General features: G+C 50.6%; 1 protein-coding gene across 2 annotated transcripts in view; it reads left to right on the top strand.

Moving 5' to 3' along the window:
• Zfyve28 (zinc finger FYVE-type containing 28) overlaps window positions 1–13,452 on the top strand; it is a 95,509-nt gene extending 82,057 nt beyond the window's left edge. For both annotated transcript variants that reach the window (XM_075943900.1, XM_075943901.1), the window contains 5 exons: window positions 8,649–8,800; window positions 9,522–9,638; window positions 10,801–10,905; window positions 11,683–11,786; window positions 12,250–13,452. In XM_075943900.1, the coding sequence (XP_075800015.1) occupies window positions 8,649–8,800; window positions 9,522–9,638; window positions 10,801–10,905; window positions 11,683–11,786; window positions 12,250–12,381 (610 nt within the window). In that variant the 3' untranslated portion in view covers window positions 12,382–13,452. The remainder of the gene's footprint in view (window positions 1–8,648; window positions 8,801–9,521; window positions 9,639–10,800; window positions 10,906–11,682; window positions 11,787–12,249) is intronic.
• The last annotated feature ends 956 nt before the right edge of the window (window positions 13,453–14,408 follow it).

Here is a 14,408-nt window from a genome sequence, read left to right on the forward strand (position 1 = left end):
CAGCTTCTATTCTATTGGCCTATCTAGATCTTCAGAGGGCTGTTGAGGTAGCCTGTGACCCCAAGGGCTGTCCTGGTGGCCTTAACTCTCTCTTTCCTGTTAGCCGAATGAGCTTTGTCTCAGCCCTATGTTGCAGGTCTAGGGTCCTATAGCAGGAGGACTGATCATCTCAGGCCCACCCCTCCACAGTTTGTGGTCAGGTAACCATCTTTTAAGGACTGACAGCCTCACTTCCCCATTTTGTAGATTGAGTAAACTGAGGCCCTGACAGAGGTGGTGACACCTGGGAACCTTCAGCTCATACTGTCTAACTTCCTGAGAGCCCTTTGCCTTGCCTGGGACCCCACCAATACATTGGCAGCATGGGACTGGAATGTGTGGTTTTGGTCAGTAGTTGGTAGAGAGACTGAAACTGTAAAGAATGCTCCTATCAAACCAAATTGCCCATCTCAAAGGGCAGACCTTGTGGACCTAGTACCTGCTGTGCCTTGGTCATGGTCAGGACTACTTGCTATTCCACAGTGACTCTCTATGTCTCAGAGGGTCCTTTGATTACTGTAGAATGTGGGCTAAAACTCTGATCCTTTTCCTGCCTCAGAGAAAGGCTCTGAGTGCAAGGAGAGAGGCAGGTGACATAGAACTTCATAGGTTAGAGAAGGGTATACCCTCAGCTTCATCCACCCTCACATGGTTGGAGTCCCTAGTCTGGGATGCTACTAAGTCACTCTGAGAGACTTGGTAGAAGCAACTAGCCTTAGTGAAAATTGCGTGTCACCAGAAACCGAACCCCACGGGGTGCTGTCTCTCTTAGAGACGTCTAGCTTTCTGCCTTCCTTGGTTGCCAGCAGTCAGTCTTCAGGTGCTGTGGCATCCAAAGCCCGCACACAAAAGCATGAATCGAGACCACCTCTTGCTGTGCTCCATGTCCAATTTGCAGGCTGAACGCAGCAGCAAACACTCTTTGCAGAACGTTTCCTATTTGTATAAACATTGATTACAAGCTCCAGCTCCCCTAAACGACTTAAGCTATAATTATATGTTAGGTATGACTGTTTTCTTTGACTGCGACGAACACTGTAAACGTGCTGCTTGCATGGACAGCTTCTACTCATGGTGTGGATGTCCCTTCCCTGCAAACCACTCTGCGCATTATTGCCCTGAGGCAGCTGTACTGGGATCTCACTGACCAGATGTTCTTTGTCTGGTCATCAGGACGTTTTCCTGCCATTCTGTGGGTAAAGGGATCTCATCTTTGGACCAGGCCATCCATCGGGGTCATCCAGTGGGTGTGAGATGGTCTCAGGAGGGGCTCGCGGATTCCACATCTAGATTAGAGCAAGAGTTACTCTAACAAAGCACCAGACACTGAGGATGCCTAAGGCCACACTTTGCTCTTGCGTTTTAGAGGCTGTCATAGTGCACTCCCACTGAAGGTTTGGAGCCTTCCTGCCTCCTTTAGTTCCTAGGGCCCCTGGCATTTCATGGCTGATGGGAAGTCTTTTCTGTCCTTCATAACGACACTTCAATCAAGGTTATCTCATCTTGAGATCCTTCACTGAAGAATCTCAAAAGCATCTCTTTCCCAACAAGCTCACAGCCCAACCCTCTGGGGTATGAGGTGGGTGTGTCACACTTGAGGGCATGTGGCATTCACCATGGCATCCGAATCTTGGGCTTCAGACCATTCTCCTCTCCCACTGCTCCCCAGAGGAGCCCCCGTTGACTATGTCTTCATGATACCATCAGAGAAGTCATCAGAAGAGTGCCTGGCCAGAGGCAGGAGGCTGCTGCAAGCCTTGCACACTATTCCGCTTCTTAATTCATGCAACATCAGGTCAGGAGAGCCTGCTTGTGTAAGGACTCCTCTGTCTGTTCCACAGATGTGGAGGCTAGTGTGTGTATTGAGGTCCTTTGGTGTAGGTCCAGAGCAAGAAGAAAGAATGTTACAGGTTTTACACACTCACTAAATATGCTGTCTGAAAGATGAGTCCGCAAGCACTAATCACTCAGACTTGGGACAGGAAGAGTTTTATGTTATGGAGTCTGTTTGTGACCCGGCCAGGCATGGTTTCCCCCATAGGACATTGTGGTGGTTTGAAAGAAAATGGCCCCCCCCAAAGGAAGTGGCACCATTAGGAGGTGTGGCCTTGTTGGAGGAAGTGTGTCACTGTGGGGGCGGGCTTTGAGGTCTCTTTTGTTCAAGATTCCCTCAGTCTGACAGGCAGTCGATGTGCTGCTACCTTTTGGTCAAGATGCAGCTAGCACCACATCTGCCTACACACCGCCATGCTCCCCCCATCATGATCATAATGGACTGAATCTCTGAAACTGTAAGCAAACCACCCCAATTAAATGTTTTCTTTATAAGAGCTGCCGTGGTCATGGTGTGTTTCCACAGCAATAAAAACCCAAACTAAGACAGACACTGGAACATACTCTGAAGGAGCATGAAGCTCCTAGAGGCATGCAGGAAAAGAACGTGGTGGGCCAGGGACATAGAAAACCCTATGGTCGCATTGTGCCTGGCTTCTCTGTGATAGCACAGGGCAAGGCTGAGAGGAGTGAGCAAGGGGAGAGAGGCTAAAGGGACAGGAGATGAGGGATCTGAAAAGAGGAGAGAACTTCTGACTTTTGCATGCAAAGCTTCTCTGCCCTGGACCTGTGGGAGTCTTGCTAGGAGGTGCACTGTTTAGGGATGGCCTGGACCTGTGGGAGTCTTGCTAGGAGCTGCACTGTTTGGGGACGGCCTGAACCTGGTACAGCCTACACACCGGGCTCATCTGAGTCATGGGGCACTGGAGACATAGGACACTCCTCCATGAATAAATGTCTTGGGGATTTTGTAATAAAGTATGACAAACAGCAGTAGATGCTCAGAGGGAAATGGTCATTTTTCAGTCTTGAAGGCAGGAAGTCAGCATCAGGGAGTCTTGGAGCTGGTTCTATCAGGGGCTGTGAGGAAGACTGTCCCAGGCTACCCTTCTGCTCCTGGTGGTGGCCAGGTGAGTTTTTTGACTTGAGAAAATGTCACTGCCAACCCATGCCTTCGTCACCATGCTGTTGTTTCTGCATGCGTGTCTGTGTCCAGGTTCACTCTTTTTATGAGGCTGCCAGTCCTGATGGGTCCCTACCCTGCTCTAGTATGACCTCATCTGCATTCATGATACCCACCAGGATGCTGTTTGCGAGTAGGACCGTCTCTGAGGTCCTGCAGGCTAGGACTTCATCATGCAAATGAATGGACTCCATTCAACCCAGCACAGCAAGCACATCTCCCTGCTAGAGCCAAGCAGGACGGTGAGGCACCTAATGTTCAGCATGCTGACCATCTGCTATGGGTCACTGATGGTCTGCAAAGAGGATGTGACTCTGGCAGATGTTGCTAAAGCCTGTTCCTACAAGGGTATCCTGCCCTGCCTGTCGTAGTTTAGGGTCACCATTCCTGTAATGACCAAAAAACTTGGGGAGGAAATAATTTATTTCCATATAATGGTTCACCATCAAAAGCAGTGGGGGGCAGAAACTCAAAAATGGGGTAGGAACTTGGAGGCAGGAGCTGATGCAGAGGCCATGGAGGGGTGCTGCTTACTGGCTTGTTCCCCATGGATAGCTCAACTTGCTCTGTTATAGAACCCAGGACTACCAGCCCAGGGATAGCACTATCCACATGAGCTGGGTCTGCCCCCATCAATCACTAACTAAGAAAATGCCCTGCGGGCTTGCCTACGGTCCAGACTTAAGGAGATATTTTCTTCATTGAGGTTTCCTTCTCTCAAATGACTTTAACTTGTATCGTGTTGGCAATACTATCTAACACACTGCCTAACCCATGACTCATGAAGAAGGCAGAACCAGACATGCTGTGGCCATCTCAGCTCTCTGGAGCTTTACTCTGGGGGACTGACATGTCCAGGAGAGTGGGACTGACCATCATGTCTAACTTCTGGGTAGGCAATACTTGCCTGTTATTTTCACCTCAGGGGACAAATCGTCAGCAACGTGTTTGGTCTGGCTCCCACTGTGCCCTGGCCCATTCAGCACCTCTCTCTTCTTTAAGCCATGGTGTCATTACCATGAGCAGGCCCAAGAGTGCCATCTACTGCTGCCTGCCACTTCCTTCTCTTCGGGGAATAGAATATTTACTTGTTTGTTTGTTTGTTTGAGACTGGGTCTCATTATGTAACTCAAGCTAGCCTCAAACTTCCCTTTCTTCTGCCTCCTCCCCAAAGCTGGGATTAGACAGTGTACCGCCATGACTGGTTTAGTTATTCTTCTCACCAGAAAAAGAAATACTTGATATTTCCCAATATCTCATCTATGTTTGTATGATACTCTAGTTTTTTAAAGCTGGTAATTATGTATTATTTTGTGGTTGGAGGGCAGGGACATGCATGCCACAGTGATTTTGTGGAAGCCATGGGACAGTGCAGGCATCAGCTCTCTCTCATCTGTGTGTGGCCCCGGCACTAAACTCAGGTCCTCAAGCTTAGCAGTGAGTGCCTTCATCTGCTGAGCCATCTTGAAGGCCATTTTACTTCCTATCCTTTCCAGTGTGTTCATGTCATGCCTGTTGTCCTCAATGCCTTTACTCTTTGCCCTGGTTGTTTTTATTGTGTTTTGCTTTTATTTAATGAAATTTTGATAAGCACACATCAAATCGGTCACTTTAACTGTGCTGTCAGCGGTACTGTAATCCACACTTGCGGCCTCGGTCAGCCACCATTCCCTTCCCTCTCCAGCACGTCCTCCTCTTCGAAGCTGAATTCTGTCTCCATGTACCTGCCCCAGCCCTTGGCATCTACCTGCTGTATCTACTGTCTCTCTGGATTAACCAGCTCTAGAGACCTCACATAATAAAGTCTCGTGGGATTTGTCTTTTGTATCTGGTTTCTTTCACTTAGCATGTTTTAGGGCTCATCTCCGTTGGAGTATTGCCATAATCTCTTTCATTTTGAAGGCTGGATAATATTTCACTGCCTTGTTTATACGCACATCCTCCTTCATGGACTCGGGTTTGTTTTCACCTCTGGGCACACGAATAATGATGCTCAGAACATCTCTGTACAAATGTATCCCTGGGTCCCTATTTTCAGTGCTTTTGAGAGAGCTGGGGTGATGGTATGTGGCTTTAATCCTAGCACTTGGGAGGCTAAGGCAGGAGGATCACGAGGTCAACCTGGCTTATACAGTGACACCTTCTCTAAAACAATAGAATTAGGCAGGTGTAATGTCCCGCTCTTGCACTCCCATGATAGATGTAAGTAGAGGCAGAAGGGTCAAGAATTCAAGGCCTTCCTCATTACAATAGCTGGTTTGAGGCTAGTGTGGTCTACATGAGGCTGTCTCAAAAATAAAAAATAAAAAAAGTATAATCACCTGATCCAAGTGTGGTCCTTTAATAGCAGCACTCAGGAAGCAGTGGCAGGTGCATCTCTGTAAGTTCTCAATTGGTGAGGCTATCAACTGCAGCCAGGGTATATGCAGAAGGGGAGGCAGTCTTCTCCCCTTCTTTCCTCAATAATCAGCAGAGTCAGTAAGGCCCACAGCCCCAGACAGAAGTCAAGGGCTTTACCTCTAAATGAAATGGAGTCATCTAGATGTAGGGCCTGGAGCTCATCCTAAGGATCCCAGCAGGACACCAGTTTCTGAGGCTCAGCATGCCCAGCCCTGTGTCAGATCTCCAGGCTTCTCTGTGTGCCAATAGACATTCGCTGCTTTAGAGTATGACAATAGAAGAGCAATTAGGGCAAGACAGCATCTGTGAGTGTCCCATCCAGTAATGAAGGAACCCACAGGGTTCTTCCAGGTCCAGCCCCTCCTTCCTGGATCGTCTACCATTGTTGAGTGTTCATGGCATCTCACCTTTGTGCTCCCAACTGTATCTGTATCCAAGCCTTATGTGTTTTCCCACTGCATGTCCAGGGGCTCATACAATATGTAAGTTAAATCGTGCCTGTAGTGGGCTTGGTAGCCCTGGGAGTGGGTGGTCAGATTGCGGTTGACTCTGCATCCCATCATGGAGGTTTGGGCTCCTTCCCAGTTTTCTTCTGGAACATGGAATTCAGTTGTGTCAATAGATATACAGACAGCGGATTCAGGGCTATGTTAGCAATGGTCCACTGAGCTGTAGAACTGGGGCAGGGTTACACAATTTAATTTTGATGGCACCAAAATACTTTTCCAAATGGTTGCAGTAATTTGCTCTCCAACAAGACAAAATTCTGTTTTCTGCTCCTGTTGGGCAGGCTTTCCTCTAAAATACATCAAATAGTCAAGTACCCACAAGCATTTGAGACAAGTCTTTAGTATAGAAAACAGACCAATAAATAAATCAGTTTGCAGCAAAAGGTCATGAGTTGCTGTCAGTCAACTGACTGGGGTTCTTTTACTCTACCTAGGGAGAATCTGCAGTAGACAAGGAGAAGCTCTCCCGGTGCTGGTAGTCCTGGGCCCCTGAATGTCGGAGGCCTAGGGATTAGAATGGCAGACCCAAAGACTAACAGCTTCAAGCAGGGCTTTACTGTTCCAGGGTATGGATGTAGATGCTGCAGACTTAGACAGTCTAATTGGAGACCTGTTGTTGTGGTCTTAAACCACCAATGGCCCCACTGCTTGGCAGCAGTGAGAAGCAGCAAGTGTTAGAGCTAATGAATGGTCCTTGGGTGCTGGTGTGCTCAGCGCTACAGGGAGCAGTGTCACAGCCTAGGGTGACAGGCGCTTGCACTTAAAGTTTGGCAGCTTTCTGAAACTTCTGGCAACTAAGGAAGGCTTACAATTTCCCTTCTCTATTCTTACCAGCCTTCTGCCTTTCATGTGTTTATTTAATGTGCATGAGTGTTTTGTCTACATGTATATTTGTGTACTACATGCATGCCTGGTGCCTGTGGAGACCAGCAGAGGGAGTCAGATCCCTTGGAACTGGAGTTACAGACAATTGTGAGATAGGATGTAGGTTCTGGGAAGCGAATTCTGGTCCTCTGGAAGAACAGCCATTGCCTCTAGCTGCCGAGTCTTCTTCTAGCCCTCCCCTCTGTCTCTGGCCTCTCGGCTCATGCCCTGCCATTTCTTACCTGCTCTCTATTTCCCCTGCCCCTTGTTATCCCCGCTACTCTGTTCCCCATCATTTCCACCCGGACTCCGCTCTGGGACTCTTCAGCAATTCAGCGCTGTAACCACAGTTGTTCCGGTGGCTTCTGCCAACTCTGCTGTAGATTTATGAGCCCTTGCTTTGTGTTTGGAAGCTCAGCCTTGCTAATGGTAAAGATCAAAACCAGACATGGCAAACTCTTTAGTCCTGAGCCTCCCCCAGCCTTTAATTTTTGGGTTGGGCTTGGCCAGGAAGAGACCTAACTTTTCAGAGATTTGGCTATAAATACCCTGTGCACAGTCACAATGAACTCCTAAAGAACAAATCTAATAAAACTAGCCACTGGGGAGAAGAGGGGCAGGTGTCTGGAGGGGGAGACTATTTGCATGTCCTGTGGCTGCTATACAAAGTGCCACAGTGAGTGGCCTAAATTACCAAAAGTGTATCATCTTATAGTCTCCAGGCCAGAAGTCTAATCTGACAGAGCTCTTCTCCCTCCCGAAGCACCAGAGAGAGTCCTTCCCGCCTCTTCCAACTCCAGGGAGCTCCAGGTGCCCCTTGACTTTTGGCTGTATCGCTCCAATCTCAAACTCTGGGCATGTGGTGTCCTCTTTATCCTGGGTCCCTGGGCCTCTACCTTTGTGTCTTACAAGGGCGCTTGTGTTTGGATTTAGGACCCACTGAATAATCTAGGGTAATGTCAATGCCAGACCCTCCTCTTAATTGCTTCTGAAACATTCTCTGTTCAAATAGGGTCCTGCTCACAGGTTCAAGGGGTTAGGTGTGCACATATTTTGGGGGGTTGTGTTCTGTTCCCACAGATGGCATGAGAGGTCAAAGGGTCTGCCACAGAAAGAAGTTGGGAGATTATGTTAAGTGAGGGTGCAAGATGGAGTAGGTTAAGCTAGTGTAAATGCCACATCAGCTCATGTGGAAGGGCTGATGCAGGGGAGTAGCTACCAAGCTAGAGCAAGGCAGTACTGGATCAGTCGGTCAAGTGCATTTGTTTTTTAAAAGTGGACACACTGTTGGCGTTTACATGATAGGAAGAAGCATGTCCAGGCCATTCAGCTCCTCTGGAGAGAAACTTGAGGACAGGCTTGCCCTGACCCTCTGACCTCCAGCTCCAGAGACCCTGTGCTGGTTGCTTTTTTCAACTTGACACAAACCTAGGCATTTGGGAAAGGGAAACCTTAATTGAGAAAATGCATCTGTAAGACTGGCCTGTAGGCAAGTCTGTGAGGTGTTTTATTAAGTAGTAATTGATGTGGGAGGGCCCAGCACACTGTGAGTAGTGCCAGCCCTGGCCAGGAGTCCTGGATTATAGAAGAAAGCAGGCAAACAATGTTCCTCCATGCCCTCTGATTCAGTTCTTGCCTCCAGGTTCCTTCCTCGAGCTTCTGTCCTGACTTCCCTCTACAATGGAAAGACCCGAGAGTTGTAATCTTAAACTCTTTCTTCCCCAAGTTGTTTTTGGTCATAGTCTTAATAGATACCTTAACTAAGACAGGTCCCTAGTTGTGGCCCCTACTCACCTCCCTGCCTCTCTTCTCTGCATTAGCTCCACAGCTGGCTCCTCCTCATTAGACAGCACCAGACGGGAGGTGGCCCCTGCGGTCATGCCTCTCACCCCCATGGCCACCAGAGAGAAGATTCGGTCCAGGTTCCATGGCAGCCATGACCTAATCCACCGCCTGTTTGTCTGCATTTCAGGTATGACCTGGACCTGGGACACGAGCGTGGGGACAGGCAGGACATGCCCTAGGAGAGAAAGAACAGTGGGGCTGGCCCAGCTTGCCCTGGCTAAAGCAGAGGGCAGTGTGGTCTGCAGAGCAAACCTAGGGGTGGGACCAGATCTGTCCTACAGGGAGGAGGGAGCTCTGTAAGTGAAGGTGGAGTAGCATTTTCCTCCAGGGGTGGCTGGGAGCGATGGGATCCGTGATCAAGACAGTCAGACCCTGGACACTACTTCAGGCTGGACTTTACCCTGGGATCCATGGCTATACAGAGCCTGTTTAGTGACCCTGTAGAAAAAATTACTCAGGGCGGTGTGGTATTGGGTACTGGGAGAATATAGACATTATTTGTATTCCCTCGCTTCTGTGATGGCACCAGGTGCTGCCATAGGCACAGTGTTCTGGGACCTCTGTGGGTGTCTGTTTTAGTCGTGGTGGCTGTGACTCTGGAAAAGTTATATATTCATGAGAGCAGCAATGGTGGGGTTGGGCAGGAAGCTCTCATTCCTTCCTATCCTCTCTTGATTCCTGAGTTTGTAATTATGGCAAGGGAATCCTCTCTTAAAGGGTTGGGAATTGCTAATCCGTGAGCTCTGGGTGTGTCCTGTCCAGCACATGGTAGTGTGGTCTACCGAAGTGATTGGCTCAACGCAGCCTTCTGTCTCCCTGTCACTCCTCCCACTGGCTTCTCTTATCAGGTGTAGCTGACCAGCTGCAGACGAACTATGCCAGCGACCTGAGAAGCATTCTCAAAACACTGTTTGAGGTCATGGCCACCAAGCCTGAAACCGACGACAAGGAGAAGCTAAAGAAGGGTGAGTGCTGCTGCAGGACAGGCTCAGAGGCCCTTGCCAACCACTGTGTCCACTGTCCCCAAGAAGGGAGTATGCAGAAACTCACACCCCAGGATCTGCCGGACCCAGTGTGCCAGGTTGTCGACTTGGGGAGATGAGTGTGTAGCCCGGAGAAGTGGCTCCGCATGGCACCTTGCAGGTGGGTCCCTGGCTCTGGTTCTTGCATAGGCTGTAGCAGGCCATCCAACTTTTCACTGCAGACAGAGGTTGGGGACCCGCCTTCCATCTTAGACTAGACCAGGTGACTAGACGAGGTACAGTGTTAGTTACAGTCACCTGTCAGTGTGCAGAGCCCAGCCTGAGTGACAAAGGGGACCCAGCCCCATCCCTCTATGAGAGGGTGGCATATCCACCCCAGCCGCTGCATATTTATTCATCTTCAGCTCACTGAAGCATGCACGTGTGCTCCGACATTTATTCGTAGGTACATACATGTACATGCTTATTTGTACATGCATACCTTACATACACAACAGATAAACAGATATTTGGCAAGGAAGGGAATTTGCTCTTTGTCCCTGTAGGGTCCTGATAGGAAATGGGACTAGGCACTACTGGTGCTAGCCTGGGGTACCTGTTTGGGGAGAGCTACCTCTCTGCACAAAGGCTTCTGCCCATGTGCTATCTGGGTATATGGGATAGTCCAGCTCGTCCTAGAAGTCTGGCCTAACAGGGCATGTCCTTGTTGGTGAGGAGGAACTTCTGCCTCAATCAGCTCTGCCATCTGACTGGCAATCCAGGGAGGGCTGCCTTCTGAAAATCAGGAGTCAAGTTGTTGACTCTGAACAGGGTTCTCAGATGCCATGACTTTAAAACTTCTGCCTTGGGGATGATAGGCCAGGAAATCTTACCAGTGTCAGGGCCCAGGGCTAGATGCTCATGCAGAGGAGCCACCAGGTGCCCCCGGGGTCCACCACATTGTACAAAGAATGGACCCTTTTATAGGAAGAACTTTGCCAGTGTTGGCATCCTGCCTACTGAGGTGACTTGCTCTGTGGGCTGAGAGATGGTTGGGGGGCTTGTGGGAGCTGGAAACTTGGAGGCATCCAAGTGCTCACTAAGGACAATCAGTCGCATCTGCTGCCTTACCTGCCAACCCCAGTGGCTCCCTTCTCCCTTCCAGTAACCCAGACCCTACGGAGTGCAGCCTTGGAGGACTGTGCGCTATGCCAGGAGACGGTGTCGTCCTCAGAACTGGCGGCCAAGACTCGAGATGGGGACTTTGAAGGTATGTGGGAAGCTCAGGTGTGGACCTGGCTTGCCGTCTGTCTGCTGAGCAAAAGGAGCTACACTGTACATATTCATCCAGACATCAGGCCATTTGGAGATAGGGCATTAGGTGTATACAGGCCCTTTACTGCTGAGCAACCCTGGGCCTGAGGTATAGCAGCTCAGGCTAGTAGGTACAAACTGAGGGAGGAGGAGTACGATTGACTGTGGCTGCAATAATCCAGGACCCCGGCACTTACCTGCGCTGAAGGAGTCTCCCATAGCAGCCTCAGGACACTCTGGGACATTAATGGGGGCTTCGTGTGGGTGCGGAAGCCTTCCTTGTGGTGAGGACAGGAATTGAAGACTGATACGGTCACGTAGGGTCTGCCCAGAGTGGTCTGGAAACTAGGCAGCTTGGATGTCAGGGGAAGAGTCCTGGGCTGCTTGGGAATGTGCAGTGCATCTATGGGAGAGGCCCAGGACATGTGGGAAATATTCTGCTACAGTGTTAAAGGGGGTGCCTGGGTCAAGAAGGTCTGCATTAGTCTAGCCATATGGCTAAAGTGAGTGACCCGAGATGAAGGTCTCAGTTAGGGCATGTTCATTGATTCCACTGTACGTCCTGAGTCCAGATGGTCTGGCCTGGGGCCCGCAACTGGAGTGTGACTCTGACCACTGACATTGTGATCAGTGACTGACAGGCCTAGAGCAGGACCAGAGGAGTGGGATAGGGGTGTCTACCCTTTCCCTGCCCCCAGCCCACCGCTCTGTCCTGTTGCTCTTGTTGTGACAGACCCTCCTGAGTGGGTGCCAGATGAGGCCTGTGGCTTCTGCACCTCCTGCAAAGCACCCTTCACCGTCATCCGCAGGAAGCACCACTGCCGCAGCTGCGGGAAGGTGGGTGGGGCCCCGTTGGCCCTCTGCATCTTTGGGGTTATGTGGGGACTGTCCCCAGGCACAGCATCAGGGTTTAGAAGTTAGGGTTGATGTTCTGGTAATCCACTCAGGTTCTTAGTACCCGTGTGCACATGCTCCCACCCCCCAGATTCTAGGCTCTATTCTGACTCCATATACTAGGCCATGCTTAGCTAGTGTGCAGGCTCAATCCTGGCCCCTCCAAGGTGAGAACAGGGAGGGGCAGGGAGGTTAAGAAGGAGTCTGCCGTGGTTATGGTGAAGGGCCTAGTTACTTTCAAAAAGCCTGACCTACTGGGCCAGCCCTGCCCAGAATTTCCTACAGTGTCTGGAGCAGGCTAACTCCTGCCCACCATTGTTTGGCCTGTTTTGGGTGGAAGGGCTGTGTAACGAGGCTGACAAAGGCCCTGTCTGCTCACTGCCTTCTGTCCCTCCTTGGCTTCCAGATCTTCTGTTCCCGCTGCTCATCACACTCGGCACCACTTCCGCGCTATGGACAAGTGAAGCCGGTCCGCGTGTGCACACACTGCTACATGTTCCATGTCACACCTTTCTACAGCGACAAGACGGGCATGTGATGCTGTGCCTGGCGCGTCCCAGCTGAGTGGGCCGGAGACTCCAGGACAGAGGCACTGTGTTTGCCTTGAGTCCTGGCGAGGGTCTCCGGGATGGAGGTGCTTTGCCTGCTGTCTGCCCTGTCCAGGCTGTGCAGCAGCAGGGCCCCATTGCATCTCATCAAGCCGCTACTGCTGCAGGCCTTCCTGGGTTTCCAAAGCTGTCCAGAGCCTCTGTCTACTCCCCCTGCCTCTCCACTTGTGGAGACACCCGTCCTGGCATGGGGTCGGGGATGCTTCATTGCTCTTCTAGGTCAGGGTACCGAGCCAGGCAGGGTTGGACTCTCTTCTCTTGCCCGTCCAATGGCGTTTTGCTTCAGTTGTGCATACTAAGGCAGGAGAGGGCCAGTTCTGTATGTTCTGTTCTGTAGCTGAAACCCTGGAAGCAGAAGCCAGGAGACGCTAGCCCCCCAACATCATAGCAGGGCTCCCCGCTGCTTACCACCCACCTCATTCCCTAGTGCTCACCACCTGCCTCGGGACCCTGCCCAACAACATGCATCTCGTTTCCATTTGAAGGGGGAATGTAAGAAGCAGACACAGTGGTCCCCTGGGGAAGCAGGCATGCCCTTGGCATCTATACCATGGCCGCTTGCTGGTGGAACAGGGCCCGACCACCCGCTGATAGCGTAGGCTGAGCTCTCAGGTGTTGGGGACTGGACTCATCAGGCAGCCGCCACTCGGCTAACAGTTCCTTCTTCCTCTGCACCCACCGGGACTCTAACCCACTTCCTCAGACCTCAGTGCGGCCTGGACAGGCTGAGATGCACAGACACCTCCTCAGGCTTCAATCTCAGGCTTCACGTTGCAATGATGATTACAGTTTTATTTTTAGAGAGATGACACACCTACTGCTTCTTTTATAGGATGAAATCCAATCGCTGTTCAGCAGTGGAATACACATGCACAAAAATGGCTTCTGTGCGGGGGTGGGGGGAGAGTATATAACAGAGGGAATATTATCTATTGAGATTATTTTTATTTTCTAAATGCTGTAATTCGAAACCATTTCCATAAATCTATTTAAGGATTGCATATTCTCTGGCGTCATCTCTGTACACCGAGTCCTTGTCTTTGTTGGGTAGGTGGTGGTGTTGGTGCTGATGTGGATTTTCTTCTGGAGGATGGGGGCATCTGTGCCTTGGGGACGATGAACAGCAGAACTCATCCTCCTGTCAACATTCGGGAGGGGCTGGCTGCCATCTTGGAAGGGTGCCTGTTAGGATGCCTGACTCACCAGCTGTTGCCCATCCTGCACCTAAGACCTCTGGCCTATGCTAGGGGAAGGGGCAGGGCACGTGCCTTTGGCTACTCTACCTTGATGGTGTTGGTCTCAGATCTGGGGACTGCCTCTCTGGCTATTCTGGGAAGAATACAAGAGGTTGCTCCAGGTCAGGATTGCCATAGTGACAGGGCCTTTGTGGTGGGTGCTGGGTGACAATAGGTAGGGAAGCAGGACTGTGAGAGGCAGCGGAGGCTGTTACACCTGCTTTCTGGCGAGACTGTGTTGTAAAGTGAGGTTCCCTCCGAGTGGAGTAGAGCTTAGGGAACATGAGAAAGGAGAGCCCAGGTCGGATGGTGACTCATACATCCCAAGGTTAGACCCTCTCATTCTGCCCACCTGGACAGATGCAGAGAAATGACCCTTGCCTCACCTGTCTTCTCCCAGTGTCCATGTCCCTGACTGGAGAGCTACTACAGTGGCATTACAGGCTGTTCCAGAACGCTGTCTGCTGTTACTAACCAGGAAGCCAGGACGTGCAGGAGCCCACATGGAGCTATGCCGTGCTGTGTACCTCTGTGCACACTACAGTATAAATAAGTGCCCTTCGCAGCTATTTGGTTTCCAGACCTGAAACATGGTGTCCTCTCCCCTACCATGTTAGAGGGGAGAAAGGTCAGAACAGAGCATCTGCTCTCTAGAGAGACCTGAATCTGCGTGTGAGTGTGTGTGTGTGTGTGTCCCCATGTGATCTGCTCATGTGAGGCTT

The sequence above is a fragment of the Microtus pennsylvanicus genome, chromosome 12 (assembly GCF_037038515.1).
Source record: "Microtus pennsylvanicus isolate mMicPen1 chromosome 12, mMicPen1.hap1, whole genome shotgun sequence".
Lineage (NCBI taxonomy): Eukaryota > Metazoa > Chordata > Mammalia > Rodentia > Cricetidae > Microtus > Microtus pennsylvanicus.